The 19364-nt window shown below is 36.1% G+C and overlaps 1 protein-coding gene across 2 annotated transcripts in view; it reads right to left on the reverse strand.

Annotated features, from left to right (window-relative positions):
* LOC117420656 (uncharacterized) overlaps nt 1–19364 on the reverse strand; it is a 47270-nt gene that overhangs the window by 27299 nt on the left and 607 nt on the right. For both annotated transcript variants that reach the window (XM_034034173.3, XM_034921170.2), the window contains exons 2-12: nt 18231–18331; nt 17992–18061; nt 17501–17631; nt 14433–14521; nt 12260–12359; nt 11609–11652; nt 10428–10505; nt 7590–7786; nt 3589–3653; nt 3100–3206; nt 1068–1176 (exon numbers count right to left, since the gene is read on the reverse strand). In XM_034034173.3, the coding sequence (XP_033890064.2) occupies nt 1068–1176; nt 3100–3206; nt 3589–3653; nt 7590–7786; nt 10428–10505; nt 11609–11652; nt 12260–12359; nt 14433–14521; nt 17501–17631; nt 17992–18061; nt 18231–18331 (1091 nt within the window). The remainder of the gene's footprint in view (nt 1–1067; nt 1177–3099; nt 3207–3588; nt 3654–7589; nt 7787–10427; nt 10506–11608; nt 11653–12259; nt 12360–14432; nt 14522–17500; nt 17632–17991; nt 18062–18230; nt 18332–19364) is intronic.

The raw sequence follows: 19364 nt of genomic DNA on the forward strand, positions 1-19364 counted from the left end.
CAACTGCGCTCTAAATTATTTAACTAGACACTTAATTGAACTAATAGTTTGCTTAATTAGACCTTTTTAATTGTTCTCGGCTCCTAAAAAGTTGCAGAGTTGAAGTTACTTCTAAAATGTTATCGCTGACTTCAAATCTGCAACTGTTTAAGAGCTGAAAACAAGCCAAAAGGTCTAACTAAGCAAATTACTAGTTAAATTTAAGGGTTTAGTTAAGCTCGGAATGAAAACCAGAAGACACATGGGGTCCCCGAGGACTAGAGTTTAGAAGCCCTGATTTAGAAGTCATCAAATTAACACACAGAAAATGTATTTTGGTTACAGGGAAGCAAAGTTACATTGGAATAACAAGTTTGTGGAGAAGTTTACAACAGTTAAGATTTTGGAATCATTTTGTTAACTATAACCACTTGAGGTAAATAAAACGATATAACCACATATTACGATTACACAATTAGACCTCAAGAGTTGTAGATTTGTAATTCTATACCAAGTAGTGTGTATATTATTCATATTCTATTGCTTCAAAAATTGTTGTTAGAAGGGGATCACTAGTGCAAGTTTACTGTAGTTGGCAAAACAAAGTAAGCTCACAGATTAACTTTCAATGATTTGAGTTCTTTATTATGTATGGGTCCTAAATTCAGTCATCATGGTAAGAAGAAACAAAAAAAAAAAAACCTGCATTACAACCCTGACACTACCTGACTTCCATTCACAAATAGTGAAAATAAAGTGGGGATGTTATAAGTCATGGGAGACAAGAGCAGTGTTTGTTGAGTGGACAGGCTTCCATTTTGCAAATCTGTCACACTAGCTCGGTCATGCTATTCATAAAGTTCCAAAAGTTGATATTAAGATTGACATGCAAGCATAAAATAACCATATGTGGTATAGCTTAAGTTGTATTGTTCATTTGTCATAAATTCAAATCACAAATACTAAAGAGATATGGGCTAGCAACCTTGGCAACCATTTTGCAGAAATATCCAAAAAGTAAGAACATATTTAAATTAGAAGGCAAGTCATCATTGGTTTATGGATTATGTTAATAGTACAGTACGTACACCATCCTTATTCTTAGCATGTGGACCGTAGGTATCCTCAGAGCCAAGAATCTGCACATTTACAGCAGTGAAGTCATCAAGTCCGAGCTGCTTGAATATCCTGCGAGTCCTACATAGGGGAAAAAACTAAAACCTTCAGCTACACCACAAGGGAATGTCGCTGTGTAGTATCAGAGCTCTGTTATGGTTAGTCATTTTTAAAACCGTTAAAACAAGATCCCCTTAGTGACAGAGGCGTGACTGGAAATCAGTTGTTAACAGCCCAAAATGAGCCTACATGTGATCAGTGTCAACAGAAGCTTTCTCATTCGTACCGAAATGAGAAAATCAATCCCTGCATAACTCCTTGTGTACTGTTCTGGTCGATCACATGGATAATCTTGTGTGCGTAATGTTACCTCCTGATGTGCCTACTTTATTTTAGAATTTGTTCTTAACAATGACAGGATAACTATACGTTACAACATTTCTGTGATGTCACCCATGTATCTTTAAACTGATGAATCTTCTAACTAAAAGTGGCTGTGTGGCTTTGAAGAGAAGTGCAGGGCAGATATATTATTGATTAATGAATCCACAGTTTATGCTACAAATCCACAGAAAACGGTTGATTCCTCAACAAAACCACAGAACAATTCAACAGAAAAGTGAAAACTATTTTACTATGCAACAATCATGTTAACAATTAGTTAAATATGGTAATACACATTTCAAGGGCTTGCAACTTCAGTTTAGCATTTCATGTGGTTAAATAAAAGTAAAACAACTATACATTAACAATATTAAAAATAAGTTTTCATAATTATAAATTCATTTCCACATAAACACTCACCTTCTATAATTTTTTTTTTTTTTTGTTACACAAATCTTCTGGACAGGTGCAGGAACAACAGCAATTTCCTCATCACTTAGTAAATCTCCATCAATTACACGGACGTCAGATTTACTTCGCTTTTGCATTATTTTCATTCAACCATTGTTCAAACAAGCTTACGGACCACTTACATTTTCCGCTGGCAATTATATTTAGGTCTTCATCTGTTTTAGGTTTGACAAAACGATCAATAAACTTGCTTTCCATTGCTGGTTCACAGTCCTTTGCTTTTTGCATTTTTAATTTTCTAATGCCACTATCATGTTCTACATCTAAAACACAGCCCTCACTACCATCTTCACTTACAACAGACACTTTTGTCTGTATAAGTGGGATTTAGGAGGAGCACATGACAAGATTTCCACAATCAAAAATGTACTGTTTGAAGTGTAACAGAGGAGGAAAAAAACTAATCCAATTTCCAAATTAACAATCAATTGAATCTCATTATCGAACAAGTACCAATTAGGAAGAAATGTTTTAAGTGGCATAAACAACTCAAAGGGTTGAATCGGTAAGAAAATAACCCACAGTTTCTCGTGCCAAACAGCACTTTAAAAATGAATAATTTTTACAGCTTCAACACTTATCGTTGTTTATCCCTTACTTAAGAGCGGCACCAGTATGGGTGAAAAAAATAAGTGGACAATGGTTCTGCAATAGGGGAAACCAATTTATGTTAATAAATATACTTTGAGCAACTGCAATATACAGTGTAACAGCCCAGTGGGTAAATAAAAACTCTAAACACTAAGATACATTCAAACACAGATCTATGAGAAACTTCTTTATACAAAGCATTGTTTTACCGTCACTTTATTACTTAAAAAACTATAACTAAAAATAAATGCTGTTCAATGTTGATGTGTTTTATTCGTAAAAATGATGATAAAAAAAAACATACCATGTATATAGCCTACAGTAAAATCGGGCTACATGACTTTGTTTTGGTTTCTTTACCCCTCTTATTATGTAACAAATTTGGCTTCTGCTATCATACTGGCACAAAACAAAATGTCTGTGTATATAATCAGTCCAAATAAATATTAAACATGGCAGAATTATGCTTTCCAGTGTACTGTAAATGCTAATGACCCCAAGTGAGGAAAATTCATAATGGAAAAATAATAAATTCTAGCATTAATGCCAAGTGGGAACCTTTTTAAAATGCTTTCCGCTGTCCGCCGTGCCTTCTCTACAGCTCTTGGTCCTCCCACAGGACACACAGCAGTGGCTCTATATCCATCCAGGTATGTGGCACAAACCTTCAAATAGACAGAAGAAATTAGCATCGCAAGAAACTAATGAAGCTTCTTCATGGAAGTTTGTTTAAACAATGGGGCACAAAGTAAGGGGAAATGTCTCCTCCGAGAGTTTAAATCCTTGTGTCAAGAACATTATTTTGTATGCATGTGTCTATGTCAGTGTTCAACTGATAAAGGAAGATTAAGGAAAAGCAAGCAATTTAAAAAGGTCATTATTTACTGCTACTAAAAAAAAATGTGGAGAGAATAGTTTACTTCTAAAAAAAAACCTACAAACATTTTTCTAAAACCACAAGGTAGCAATCTCACTACATAAGTCCAGCTGCACGTGTTACGGTACATTATTTTTTAAGCAGTTCAGCATTGTATATTTTAAACATACCTTATAGTCACTTGAGGGAGAGGAGCCTTTTGCACCCTGGACCTTTACTGCTCCTCCTTCAACATCTGTGAAAAGTGGAAACAGCTTCCATTTAATCAAATTGGCTAGCATATGTCCAAGTGGCATTCCGAAACTGCAGCAACCACCCTGTCATTTTGCAGTTTTTAGATGTAACGCTACTTCTCTCAGTTCTCCATATTGCTTAAATCAGACTGCTACTTCCAATCACATACAGACAGAAACCTCTTGTAAAAAGTTGGACTGATTGTGTACTTGCACTGATGGTTTCAATTGATTTTGACTGCTCTGTACTGCAACAGCAACCAGTAATATGGGACAGTTACCTGATGTTAAATAAAAGGTTGAGTCAAAAAAGTAACTTTGAAATCTCCTTAGCTTTTTCTGCATTTTACACTTGCTTATCCACATACCTTAGAATTTCACACACTACTTCAGATCTGAAAATTACTTCCCAACAAGCCGGCATAGGTGGCACTAGCCAAGTTAATAAATCCAGGGAAATATCAGTCTGTTTCTACTGCAGCATGGTCCGCAACTCATACAACAAACGATACTGCTATTGTGGTCCTGGTAACTGATTTTGGTGCCAAAGTCAGGGTTTTAAACAGTACAGTATGCTCTGTTTGTGTCACACTACTGATCGTTAAATTGTAACTTATTTGCAGAGTGGAAGGGTGTCCCTATAAAGTTTCTCTGTGGCCCATATTAACTTTTTACAATGATTGCAGATATTTTGATGGGCTCTAATTGCACAGTCTCAATTTTTTTTTTTTTTATTGTATAAGTCTGTATTAGTGTTTTCATCTGAGTTAAGGAGCTTCTCTTCAGTTCTAGTTCCCTGCTATAGGTAACCTAGGCAAGATAGGCCAAAGTGTCTACATAGACATATAATGGTCTGCGACTCTGGAAACATGTTTCCTTAAGTTTTGCCGGTAAAACACAACTGTGCCTTAGATGGTGCTGGTTACTAGTACAAAAGACACTGGCTGATTTTACCTACATTACGTGTGTATATGGCAGACAATTAGAACTGAAGAGCAGCTCCTGCTGAAAATCTATACCCTAAAATGAATTTCTGTATGCTGAATGTATCAGGTATTTGAAGTTTAAACGTAAGTCTGATGTACTAGATCAGCTTCTGTAGCTGAAGTTTCATTCCTGGGAAAGTATGCTCTAGTTTTGGACTTTGCCTGGAGCAGATTGTGTTTTTGTTTTTTTTGTTTTTTTGGGAGGATGACTGTCCACTGAGGACTATTTGAGATCACCAGATGTACTGTAGCTCACTTTTGTTATTTTTGTAATGATTTCTGAAGTATAACAATAACAAAGCTTTTTTTATCAGCAGCCACACAGATAACTCCTGCAGAAAGTCACTACAGATTAAAGACACAAGCACCAGTAAAAGATCTACCGCACATGCTTGCTTTCTTTTATCATTATTTAATATAGTATTTGCAGCTGTAAAATAAATATTGTCAACTGGAAGTGCAGTGACCCTGAGGTTTAAAAAGAGTTACGCACACTTTCCATCTGGTGTACTTTTACTAGGAGGAAATATCTGAAGTTCATGGTAAAGTTCACTCCAAGTTCAAATGTGCCTTGGAGTTCATTAGCAAGGCAGCGGTTCAACTGCAGGTCAGGCACTGTTCCATATATCCCATTAGTATTTCATTGCTTATTTTACTGTATATGAAGACTATATAATGTGGTTGTGATATACTTAGAAGTACTCTGGGTTCCATGGAAAATGTCCCTGGTACCGCGGTAAACGTGCAGTATCTCGAGGCAGGTCACGGTATACCACGGTTATTGTGCCGAGCTGCTTGGCGTGTAAAACTAAATCTTTCTTTGTAGAAAAGGGGAAAACAAAAAAATGGCGGATTATGTTTTTCCATCTGAATAACGTTTTCTTTGGGTCAGCAATGTGATAACTTTAAATGTTATCATAATTTACACAATTTTTGCAAGTATTCAAATCAATAGATGCAATTGTTCTGGCCAGGTTTAATACTACTCGTTAATAGAAAAAAAACTCAAAGATTCCTATCAAACTGGATGGTTAAGTGGGCTGATTCGATTCTTGCAAGCCTATGGAAGCGATCTATGCACTATCAAATATTTAAATCATCCCATATGGTTTATACATTTTTTAACATATTTAAATTTGCTTAAATGCTCATTTCAGTTATACTGTTTCCTGTAAAATGTATCTCGCTGCAAGTTTGCAATAACCTTTTACACTTTTAGAATGTTAGAGATTTTATTAATCTCTAGTCTAAAATCAATATTATTTTATTATTTATTTCTTAGCAGACATCCTTATCCAGGGCGACTTACAATTGTTACAAGATATCACATTATACTTTATTTTACATACAATTACCCATTTATACAGTTGGGTTTTTACTGGAGCAATCTAGGTAAAGTATCTTGCTCAAGGGTACAACAGCAGTGTCTCCCACTGGGGATTGAACCCACAACCCTCCGGTCAAGAGTCCAGAGCCCTAACCACTACTCCACACTGCTGCCCTATTTTACATTATTATTATTTATTTCTTAGCAAATGCCCTTATCCAGGGCAACTTACAATTGCTACAAGATATCACATTATTTTTACATACAATTACATTATGTTTTACACATTATTTTTTTACATTAGAGAGTTGTGTGGTTTTGAACAGTAAATTTGCATTCTACTGTTGTGCAGTTCACGTAAAATGATCTCAGACCAGCCCTTGGGGCAACACTCAATCTCAAGCGCACTGTCTGCAAGTAATCTCACTGAGTTTCTATGTGGAACTCAAATTAGCAATAAATTCCATAGCAGTGGCTGTTTTTGCAAGTACAGCCTTTGTTTTGTGGAATATCACTTTTTTTTTTTTTTACTAATTCATAATTTGTGGTGAGGCTTAGTGGGACGAAAGAGATTTATTGTGAATACTTGATTTTGCTTCTGGCTCATGGCGTAGTTGCTTAACATCAAAGCATTGATCCTTTAATTAATGACTGGAAATGACACGCACCAGTTCAATGTCATAATGGAATTAACAGTTCTATGATAAATACTGTATACTACTATTAGATACTGTATTAAATAATACTCAAACTATTTTTTAAATGACTTTATTGACAACGAGTCTAATAATGTATAGGTTAGGCTGTATTGTTTAAAATTGTTAGTGTTATAAATACAATTTAAAAAACAGGTGCACAGGTACCTGTACAGTGTGACCACTATATCTATGTAGTGCATAGGTACATGTACAGTATGACCACTATATATATATATGAAGTACACAGGTATATTATGTGTCCAGTATGACCACTATAGGCTGTGGTCCAGTGGTTAAAGAAAAGGGCTTATAACCAGGAGCTCCCCGGTTCAGATCCCACCTCAGCCACTCACTCATTGTGTGACCCTGAGCAAGTCACTTAACCTCCTTGTGCTCTGTCTTTCAGGTGAGATGTAATTGTAAGTGACTCTGCAGCTGATGTATAGTTCACACACCCTAGACTCTGTAAGTCGCCTTGGATAAAGGTGTCTGCTAAATAAACAAATAATATATCTATGAAGTGCATAGGTACATGTACAGTATTACCACTATATCCTTGTTGCCAAGGATTTGCGTTTCCAGTGGGAGATAATCAGGAAAGGCCACAGGCAACTCAAGACTTGGTTCTTATGCATTTCAGAGTTGATCTTTGCTATAAAAACACTAGCAATAAAAAATAAGACAGTCAAGCATAAATTGACAAAATAACAGTTGTTTTGGCACTGAATGACCAGAACTTTCTACTGTTGTCATGTTTCAGAATTCAATACAAATGCCAATACAAGCATCCTGATAGCAGCCACTGAAGAGAGCATTTTTACAAAATGTGAAGTTAGAATTTTCTTAAACAAATGTTTTTGAAACACAAACCATGACAAGTCACCAGGAACTTAGAACCACTGCTTACTTGTAGTCTGGATCACTGACCTGGGACTTCAGTAATGGTTGCCTTTGAAAAATCACATGTGACGTCAGGCAGAAGGTAATGACTTGGGTCTCCAATTTCATACACCAACTGCTCAGCTACAGTGCCAAAGGACACAAGACCTCCCGTCTTTGGTGGCTTGGATAAGATAAATGTTCCATCAGAAGAGCACTCAACAATTGGAAAGCCTATATTATCCCTAAGAAAACAAATTAAGAGAATGAAAGACACTTTATAAACTAGAAATCAGTGTTTTTGTAATCATGAGCATGCAGTGGTCAAGCAAGCTTGGATGCAGGCACATAACAATTTGGAAATGGGCATAGCCCTTGTCGTATGTAGACTGCCTGAGTGATTGAATTACACTCTGTGTCTGCTGTGAGTGAGAGTGTCTGCTGGTGCATTTAGCTACCACCTTCTCCCTTGTTTTTAACTTTTGTTTTAAATTACAGTAATCCGTCGCATATCCGCCCGTCACACCCACTGTCACCTCCCGTTGTAACCGCCTCTCTCTCTCCCCCTTTGTCCTTGCCTCCACCGCTCTCTCACTCACCTCCCTCCTATCGACTCCTTCTCCCAACTCCTACTCCACTGCTCCGCTCACTCCACTGGCTCCCGATCACCACTAGTATCCAGTTCAATACTCTTGTACTCGCCTAACGATGTCTTGACAAGACTGCACCCAGCTACCTCCAGACCCTCATCTCTCCCTACACCCCCACCCGACCTCTCTGCTCCGCCTGCACTATGAGACTGGCTGTAGGCCTACCTCCTCTACGCTTCCCTGCCAGCAGAGCCCGCTCCTATCCACCCTCATTGTATGTTGTCATTGTATTTTGTATCTTGCTCTTATCTTGCTTGTATTTTCTGTGTACAACTGTAAGTCACCCTGGGTAAGGGCGACTGCTAAGAAATAAATAAAAATAATAATTTAAAACAGGATAAATTTATCTGCCTTTTTACATATCCACCCTTATTCTGATCCCACCACAGTTGGATACATGACGGATTAATGTATCTTACTTTGTTAGTCCTTTTTCTTCCTTTACTATGGAATTTGATTCTATTTTGGTTTTCAATTATTTTTACTTTTGCAACACTAGGTCTCCTTATTTTAAATTATTTAACCCCCTAATCTTTTTGTTTAGTACTTCTATCTTGCATTTTGACACATTTTAATTCATACTTAACTTTTTTTTTTTACTTTGTGGTTTTAACTGTCACCATTAATTTTATTATAAATACACTACCAAATAATTGTTTTTGTTTGTTTTTCTGTAGTACACATTAATACTGATGCACTATTTTCCAATTTTTTCTGTTTTGTTACTGGTATTGATTCTGCACTCCATCTAGTTTAAAAACGGCTGTTTTTTGTGTTCGTGGTGCTTTCATTCCTTTGGGACCTGTGCATTATACAAGCCGAGCCTGCTGTGTTGGACCCTACCCCATCTGGAGCGTCAACTCCAGGGAACTGATTCGACAGTCCAACGCAGGTAGCCTATCTTTTCACACTTGGGACTGCAGTCTCTGTCCTCAGACAGACAATTTTGTTGGCTGGCTTCTTGCCCTATGCCAGTATATATCACTCCAGTTACAGTGGGCAACCAGTTTTCTCTGTAGGCTGTCCTCCTTCATTTTTGTTGTGTTGCTAAGGTAGGCACTGGTCTTAGTTGCACAGGCCGCCGGCTGGCTGCTGCTGAAGTGCTTAGAGCCGAGAGGTGGTCTTGGTTACTCTTGGCAGAGGTAGTGTTTCAGGCATTTGCTCAGAGATAGATGAGGTAGGGCTGCTGGTTCAGCATTATTTTCTTGTACCAGTGACCATTGGGTTTTAGTTAGACTGATGTTTTTTGTTGTAATGTTTTATCCTGAGTGATGTTCAGAACAACGTTAAAGTTATCTATTTCAATCTTAGACATATAGCCAAGCTCAGGTCCTGTCTCGCTCTGCCTGACAGAGATTTATCAATGCTTTTGTTTCTTCTAGGATTGAATACTGCAATGACCTGGCCTACCTAAATGTTCAGATTATTCAAAATGCTGCTGGAAGAGTGTTAACTAAGTCTAGGAAATATAAATCTTATCACCTGGGTTTTGACCTTGTTACAAGGGCTTCTGGTATGATTTAGAGCTGATTTTAGGATCCTACTCCTTACCTATATGGTCTCGCTCCATTAATATATCAAGGAACTATTATTAGTTTGTTGTGACTTCCAAGGTTAAAAATGCATACCAGGTGTAAAAGGACATTCTCTTACCTCGCCCCTAGCTTTTGGAATTCCTTACCACCTTTGGTCGGACAAGCAGAGTCGGTCCCTATTTTTAAATCTTGTTTAAAACATATCTGTTTGAAAAGGCCTTTTTGGTACATTGCCTTAAGGTTGTGATTAGCTGACTAACAAATACAAATGCGTCTTACTCATTTTAAACTACTCGTTTTTAATCATATTGCTCTGCTCAAATGTGTTCAGCACTTTGAGAAGACCTGGCCTTGAAAGGCACTATGAGTGCAATGTTGCTGTTGTACTGGGGACAGAACAAAGGCAAAACTGATCCAAACAGTAGCCTCCTAAAACATATTACTGGTGCCCCTACCTCTGAGGCAATTACATTTAATTGGAAGCACGTGTAGGGCTTCGTAAATTATTACTTCTGTAATACTATAAGGAAACAAAATAAAAGCAGTCAAACATAAAAGTGAATTGCCAAATTGATCTTAATCTAGCTCAGTATCACAGCCATAGATTATTAACCCACCCCCATACAATGCCACTAGAGAGCAGTGGTTTGGTGTGTGCGGTACTGCAAGTCTTTATGTACAACATCAAAAGAATCTCATACCAGTCTGGCACCTTGTACCAATCTGTGAATATCCCTCCAGTGCACTGAGCTCCACACTCAATCAGATGACCTGCAAGACTATAAATAAACAAATACATACATAAATAAATAACAATGATATAAAAGATGTGTGTTTAAGGCCTAAGGTCATTTACTCAGCACTGACTAACACATAGTCAATTAATCACGTCAATTAAAACTAAGCCTCTGTGGACAATTTTTTCTTGTGTCATTGTGTTCCCCATGGCTTGTTCTATGGTAATACGGTGGAAACCCAAAGTAAGGGACATCAGCAATGAACGTTTAAAGTAGATTTAATGTGTACTGTTTTAATAACTGTTTTACCATGAGGAATATTATTATAATAATAAAGCCAAAAATAACCCAGGAGAGCTGTTTTTAACTAGAATCAAATTCCCAGGATCTTATCTTCACCTCTTTTACAGTAGCCAGGAGGTGGTGTGTTTGGTTGACCGGGCAGTTCGTACTCCAAGTGTGGTGTTCATAACTGAGGTTCTACTGTACCAAAATGCACCACTCTATGTGGACTAGATAAGCTACAGAATGTATGGATATACCCTGAGCGACTATTTACAGTATTTCACTATTGTATAGTAACAAAATAAAAAGAACACTAAAGTGCAGTTCAAAGAATAATAAAAGAAACACATTGTTGGATTTAAATGCCACATTTCAGATTTGTCAGGGATGTATTTTTCTTCAGGGCACATATACATTTACATACAGATACATTTTTTTATGTTTTAATATCCTTCATGGTACTGTAATATAGAAATACCACTGCTGTCACTCAAATTCCCTCGATAATTTTGTTCAGACCAATTACATTCTTTGCTTACCATAATACTTCATCTTATGTGTTCTTTTTTATTCACTTTTATGCTTTGTTCACATGAGCACTGTAGACGCATGCTGCCTTGGAAATGTGGTGATCACATAAAAGATAAGACTGTTGTCAACCTATTAAGCTTTAACTTAATTATTTTTTGTTTTCTAGAGAACTGCTCCACCAAGCCATTGCAGAAAATGTAAAGGGTATGTCTCTTTGTTGTTGCCATCAACGAAAGTTGCTCATGGGACTGGGCCTTTAGAGACACTAAACAAATTCTACACTCAAGAGAAAGCATATCCAAAAATAGAGACAATAATGAACTGTTTACCTTCCAGCCGCCAGACGGTCATAATCATTCTGCTTCCAGCCAAACTGCAATGAGAACCCAACATCACAGGCCTGTTAATGAGCAGTTATCATTCAAACAGACTATTCTCTGACATGGGGATAACAATGTTATCAGAATTATAGCTCAACAGTAAAACACATGTTTTATTTCAATAATTTAATAAAGGAGATGTATGGTAAGGAATGCTGTGCATATCTACACAAAACAGAACAGCAAAAAGTGTGGTTATTTAATCAATTACAGTTATGTATGTAGCCAGCTTGTTTTAACACAACCAGCTGTTAACGGCAGAGAATCGATTTAACCAAAAGTATTCCAAATGCATTGAACATTAAAATTCTAACATTTCAAAATAAAACAAAATATAAAACAGTCAAACCATGCAAAGTGAAACATAATTAAAACATGCAAAACCAGAGTGTATGTAAAGCATTACAAATGATCTGATATTCCACATTCACATTAGTGCAGTCATAAATTTAAAAATATATATATCTTGTTTAATTATTTAATGGTTTGCTGGCATGTCTTAACATGAAACCTTATATAACCATAACAATATAACTTGCTGCGAGTCAATACAGCAAACATGTGGTATTCATGCAGATCTTGACTGAACTGACAGCATACCGAATGCATGAGTGGTCCAAGCACCACTCCACTATCCACACATCGACCAGTCACAACTATGTCAGCCCCAAGGTCCAAAGCTCTTTTGATAGGAACGGCACTAAAGACATTTAAAGATAACACAAATTAATGGCCCATCACACCTATAAGTGTATTTGTTTTTAAAGTCTACCCGGTACAGTCACTCCATCAGCTCAATGTGCCACCCTTAAGTAGTGAAAGACCACATTTAAAAGATGTACTGCACTGTCATAAAGTAGTAGATTCTGAAAAAGTATTTCACCCACATGAGGATCATTATACTTTTGTATGAACTCCAGAAAAAATCTAATAATATTGGTACTTTTAAATTGAGATTGAGTTAGGATAACACTAAACATCTTTGTAAATGAACCTAGGTTTTATTAGAACATGCCTATACTCTCAAACATATCTTAGAATTATTAAGTGTCATTTGTATTTCTTAAAATTGGCACACCACCCCATGGCTAAAGCAGAGCTCAGCAGCTTTAATTAGCTTTTCTAAACTCCAAAACAGAACAGCTTGTTCTAAAAGTATTGTTGAGCTGGCAGAGCTACAAACGCACTATATCCAAATGAATTGGATCCTATCTATGTATTTGACCATATAAACACATCAAAAGTAAAATATATGGCTGTGCAGATACTCAGATAATCCAAGTAATTCCCTTTAACATATGTGTTTGTTTTTAATTTCACAATAACAGCTGCCTGTCCCTCATTTGCCTTCATCTTTACAATTGAGTATCAATCAATGTCAATTAACTTTTTTACTGACATTTTTACTGCCATACTGCCAGGTGGTGTTGTAAAATGATACAAAACATGTGGCGAAACCAGCAAATTACTGTTTTTTTTCACACACATAACCTCTCTTTAGCTAATGACTCTGAATGAATTATCTAACAACATGACTAACCTGCAATTCAGTACTAAAAGATTTTTTTGTCTTTCATGCAAAGATAAGTAACGCTTATGGGCTTCTTATGAACAAGATTTTTATTTATTTTTTTAAAATATTATATTCAGTTAACAAAACAAAACAAAGAAAAAATAAACACAGCTTACATATGCCCAGATTCCAATAAATGGTTATAATATCTATATTGTTCAGGGATTGGTGCCAGAAACGGGAAATCCATTTAAAAAAAAAATAAAAATCTGTTGACGAAATATATATTGGTACCCAGTGAGATCCAGATATCAAGAAAATGTAATATAATTTTGTAAAAAAATGATTTGCGTAACAGTGTACTGGTAAATTAAAACATATAAAAAATTCATTTACACTAATGAGTTTTCTGAAATATTGAAAAAAACCTTCCTTTTAAAATCCTGTTATACATATTCACAGGGATGTAAGGGTTAAATAAGTGTCAGCAGTTATCTGCAGCGTTCTGTTTATTAATCTGATAATACGTACTTTGTATTAATAGGATGAGCAATTCAAATGGGTAACGTAATGGGGTGATTGTTTAATGATTTCTCATTACGTGGCTTAATGTGGAAGCTATATCGACATCTTGTGGCTGTAGGACTAACTTACAGGTCAAGACAAGTTCTTCAAAACACACGGCCCTAGTTATGCATACTGGCAGTAGTTGTTTGTCAAGACCACAATTCACTGCAGAGAGCATGCATTTCTATGTAAACAAGCAAAGTGAAAATCAGGAAATTAAATCAATATTATTTTATATCAAACAGACAAAAGAAAAGTAACACAAATAATTGAAGATAAAGTATGAGCGGTTTTAGTTAGTTTGATCACGACAGGTTCTATATTAAACCCCCACTGTCAGATTGTAATTGATTGATACTCAATTTCTGAAGACCAAAAAAAAACACTTTTTTGTGTTGTGTAATGTAATTAACACTTTAAGAGGTTTTATTATGAGTGTGTCTAACCCATGTATCTCACCCATAGCACTCTGCTTTGTGCTGTGCTGATTGCCACCAATAACGAATTTGCTGTTAAATATCCCAGAATAAATCCTAGCTTACAACAAAGCTGTACCCACGCCAACCACAGGTTGAATGCAACCCTGTGTTTCTGAAAAGCTGTCCTATTGCTCTCACAAAGATTATGGTCACAGTTGCCGCCATCTTGCATTGCTACACTATATGTTATAAAACAGTTTTAATTCAGACTTACCCCAGATATGCGTTCATACTGTGCAAGTTATTTGGGAATGGATTCCCACTTTCCATATCAGTAATTTCAGTCTCTTTCAACAAGTCTTTCTGGAAGAAACCAACACAGAATAATCAGAAAAATGTTTCATAAGAGGTCCCCAGTTTCTCACCAAGTAAAAGGTCTGTGTCATGTGGAGTGCAGTGTTAGTCAGGTGGGACTAAACCTGCTCATGCCATGTTGACTAGGGGTGTGCCAATAATCGTATTTTCAGAGTAACTTCCTTAAGAAATTTGAAGTTGTTAGGTACTGAATTAAATTGAATACAGTAGAACATTTATCCGCACCCCGCTCATCCACGGCTCCCTGACGAATTTTATCTCTGAAATACAAATATTATTGCCAAAGTAGACTTAATGCCACACACACACACATATATATAAAGATGCATGCGTCAGGCTAACCTGTGAAGTCGATGCCAAGACAGCAGTGCTACAGATGCGAGGATTCATGTATTGGTATGAACAGCAGAAGGATTCTGTAAAATGAGTTCTCCTGGGGCAGTTACTTTATGCTGCGTTTACACTGCCACCTCGGACCTAAGCCGACTCGGGTCCAACCGATCGCGGAGATTCTTATGATTTTTCACGTAGCGTTTACACTGCGGTTGTGTGCGCACACCATCTAAATTACAATACGTGCTTGGTGACGTCATAACGACCACTGAAGGGATGACAAGTTTTCCCCTCCCCAAACCACAAAGCGGAAGAGGCAGAATGGTATTACAAACAAACAGTACAGTGTCGTGTTCATATTGCGGGGACTCATCTTAAAATATATACTTATCTTGCAGTCTACGAGAAAAAAGTGTTAGACACAACATAGCGGTTCCTGACCCATTTGTTATGTGAAGGATTTCACCTTGAGTAAAATCTAAGTAAATTTGCTGTTTATTACTGTAATAGACACACGTTTGTTTTCAAAAGAACTCTATTCTGTTTCTTCACCAATACTATCTCACCTTGTATATATACATAATTGTATGATGCATAAGTCCTTTATTTTTAGCTAAAATAGGTTAAGCATCCACAGGAACACCGGAGAAAAAAAACATTACTAAGATTAAATTTTTTTTTTTTTTCAAATTAGCCTTGTTACAAATACTACTACTGCAAATAATAATAATAATAATAATAATAATAATAATAATGTTATATAAGTACACTATCTAAATTGTTTGTAATTATTCAAAACATTTTGTTCCTTTTTAAAAAAAAAAAAGAAATGACAGGGACCGCAAATTATTAAAACTATCTTTATTTAAAACATAGAACAGGATAGTTTTTGTATAAATTTATTTTTGATAGAAATTTTTTAAAAAAATAATTCTCACCGATATACTCAAATATTACACTTTTGTTTCTTTGACATCCACCGGTGTCTGCACCTGTTTAACAAAGCAAAAAAGTTATCATCAAAAGTTTACATAGCCCAATGTATGGATATTTGGGGTATGTACACTTCTGACAACTTAATAATAATAAAACGTAGATATTTACAAATACTCCCCAATATAAACAGTTAATAAATTCAAATATTGAGGACACTTGTGTCTCAAGTCGCTCTTCTCTTTTTGTGACGCTGCAACGGCACTGCAGCTTCTTCCTGTTTAGATTCCATGGGGGAGGAGCCGAGCGGCACTCACGTTGTGCGTGAGCCGTCATAAAGTCGGGTGAGTTTACACTGCCTTTCGGACGGACCTATGCTGGCCCTGAGCCACGTCTTTAGTTGGCCATTTTTAGGACAGCTGAGAGTCGGCCGTGTGCGTTTACACTGCAGAAAAAAGACCTGAGACGGCCCAAAGCCGTCCTAAAAATGGCAAGTGTAAACGCCCAGCAAACATAGTTTGCCTCACTGAAGCAAAAGACTATGATGGACTTTGTCAAGGTTCATAAGAACGACTTGCAGCACTGAATTACTCAAAAAAGCTTTTTATGGAAAAAAAACAGTTCTGTTGGTACATATTTTGTTGAAATGTAAGAAGTTTAAATTACACAGCAGGTATTTAGTTTTAAAGTAAAATAATAATAATAATAATAATAATAATAATAATAATAATAATAATAGAATTGTATTTTTGGTTTGAAATTCCAGTAACACAACAACTATTATTTAATATCAATGCGTGAATAAAACAGCGATAATACCTTGTGATTTTTCTAGCTGCTAGAAAAATCACAAAAAAACTGTGAACTCTGATGGGCTGAATAGCGTATTCCCATCATAAAATGTCTTACGATCTTGTAGCTTGTATTTATTTTTTATAAGTATTTTTTTTTTGTTTTGGAAACAGAATTTGCTTTTGCTAGGAGTAACAGTGTCAAAGTAAACTCATTTTAAAATATTCTTCTGTCTGTAATATATTGTATTGCATATATCTCCAGGAAATTTGGTTTACATTACTAGTTTCTGTATTTTATTCATGCATTCTAGTCACACACAATGACACCTCATTTATCCATGGATTTCACACATCCGTGGACTTATCCCCCCCCCCCCCAAGGGCGCAGATAAACTGAGTTCCACTGTATTCTGGCACAAAAATGTGGTCCCTTGTTTACACAATTACTATCAATCAATAACAACCTGACAGTGTTACTTAATATAGAACCTCTAGTAATCAAACAAATTTTAAAGAAATTAAATGTGAAAAAATGCTGGACATATTGAATTAGATCTCCTTAGTATGGGGGAAATGATGTATCAGAAATCACCAAACTTGATGGGCTGAATAGCCTTTTCTTATTCCCAAACATTTCTTATGTTCTTCCTTAAAACAGATAAATTGCTACCAAAAACAAGGAAAAATGTTAAATAAAATGTGTAGACCTGCACGGTTTCACTTTTCTTATCATGTGTTTTACAAACTTTAGAAGATTGTTGGCTTATAAACCAGAGGTTTCAAATGATTTAAATGATCATTTAGTTTTAAATTTAAATGAATTATAATGAATAAAACAGTAATTCCAAAAAAGCGATCACTTCCATCACTTAGTCATAAACAATAAATCTTCAAATTCTTCGTCTACCTCTGCCATCAGGTCATCTCCAGTTATAACTGCGATCTTCATGTTGAGGTCAGCTTTCTGCACCACCTCCTGCAGAGCAGCAGCACAGGCATGAGGGTTCACCCCCCCAGCATTGCTGACCACACGAATACCTAAACATAGGGAGACCCTTCTTTTAGCCACAGGGGAACCTATGCAAATACCACAACTTCAGTATTTTTCTGAAAGGGAATATCCAAATCCAAATTCTATAATATTCAAATTTAAAAGGTACCCGGTCACCAGATACTCCACTAAAACTATTACCAAGCTCAAAACAGTCCCTGTCTATGCCCAGTTTTGTGCTTCCAAAGGCAGTCTTCTAATCGCCATCTTGTGGCTTTCCTAAGCAACTGCAATGGGGAACAAAACAGCAGCAGTCTTAATGGTTAGAGGGCCACCCTGCCACACATGACAAGGATAGACACTTTCCCTACTACCTTTTCCAGTGGAATCATGCAAGTCAACACTACCTTTTTTATGGATGTCCTTAATGAATGGAGCTATAGCAGTGTGTACAAAATCTGGTGCATACCCCTGGTTCTGCAACAACAAAGAGTGTTTAGTATTGGTGAGCATTATACCAAACAGCCTATGCTGAATGTTACAATCCTCATTGAGAAAGAAGCATATTGGCAAACAAAAATAGGCAGCACTCAAAGTACATACTGATGATAGAACAATATTTTACATGACATGTTATTTTACTTACTGGAAACTTGGCTTTTGAGGCTGTGAGTAGAGACATGGTTATCTCTGATAGATAATCAAACACCAGGAAGTCCAGCTTCCCACCAAACACTAGCTGAGGGACTAAAAACATCAGAATAAGAGCCTCCATTCAATATTCAAATAATATGACAATCAGTGCGTTTACATGAGCATAAGAATTCCGATATTTTTCGGAAAACTAATTCCGATATCAAAAGTCATGTAAACACAGTTTTCGGAAAATGTATCAAAATATTCCTAAAGTCTGTTTTCGGAAAACAGTACCTAGAAATTTCCGATTAAATTCCGAAAACTAACAAAATGTATATAATGTAAACACACTTTTCAGAAAACTTATTGAAATAGCATACTGGCCGTGTGCACTGTGACCTTCATTCCTGCACGTGGTTTTTAGAAAACAGAAAATAATAATAACCTGTAGTCAGTCTGCATGCATCCTGGTTAGGGATAAAGTAATACATTTGTGTTAAAGTCCGTATGTATTTATTAATAGCCCATACTAAAGCAGCAAAATGCTTTACGGCTTTAAAATGACGTGAGAAGTTAAAATAATGTCTGTAAACGTACTGAATGGTGAATCATACACTATCAAATAAACACATACAATTGATACAGGGTTGTATTTCCCACTTTACAGCTAAAATATGGAGAAACAGGTTTGATAAGACCTGCTTTCTGCAGGGCACAGAATTATATGAGCTATCTAATAAACAAATAAATAAGTACCAAATCAACCTATGCCCTAGAACTTCCCCAAATATGTTGAGCTTTAAAAACCTGAATGGCTCCATATAACGACTGAATGTATCATTTTGATATATTCTTATAACTGCAGGTTCTCAAATACCATACTTCTCTATTTTAACTTGTGTAAAGGTAACGTTTGAGTTTTGGTGTGATTTTGGTATCACTGCGTGAAAGTCATGTTAGCATTAATAAAATGTGATATATATATATATATATATATATATATATATATATATATATATATATATATAAATAACACATACATTACACAGTAACCAAGATAGATGAAATGCACAATCTGAAAATCCGTGTTAGACGTTCTACTTCAAACCTAATCCTATACAGCAGCCCCAAGCCTCCCCTATAT

This window comes from Acipenser ruthenus, chromosome 1, assembly GCF_902713425.1.
Source record: "Acipenser ruthenus chromosome 1, fAciRut3.2 maternal haplotype, whole genome shotgun sequence".
Lineage (NCBI taxonomy): Eukaryota > Metazoa > Chordata > Actinopteri > Acipenseriformes > Acipenseridae > Acipenser > Acipenser ruthenus.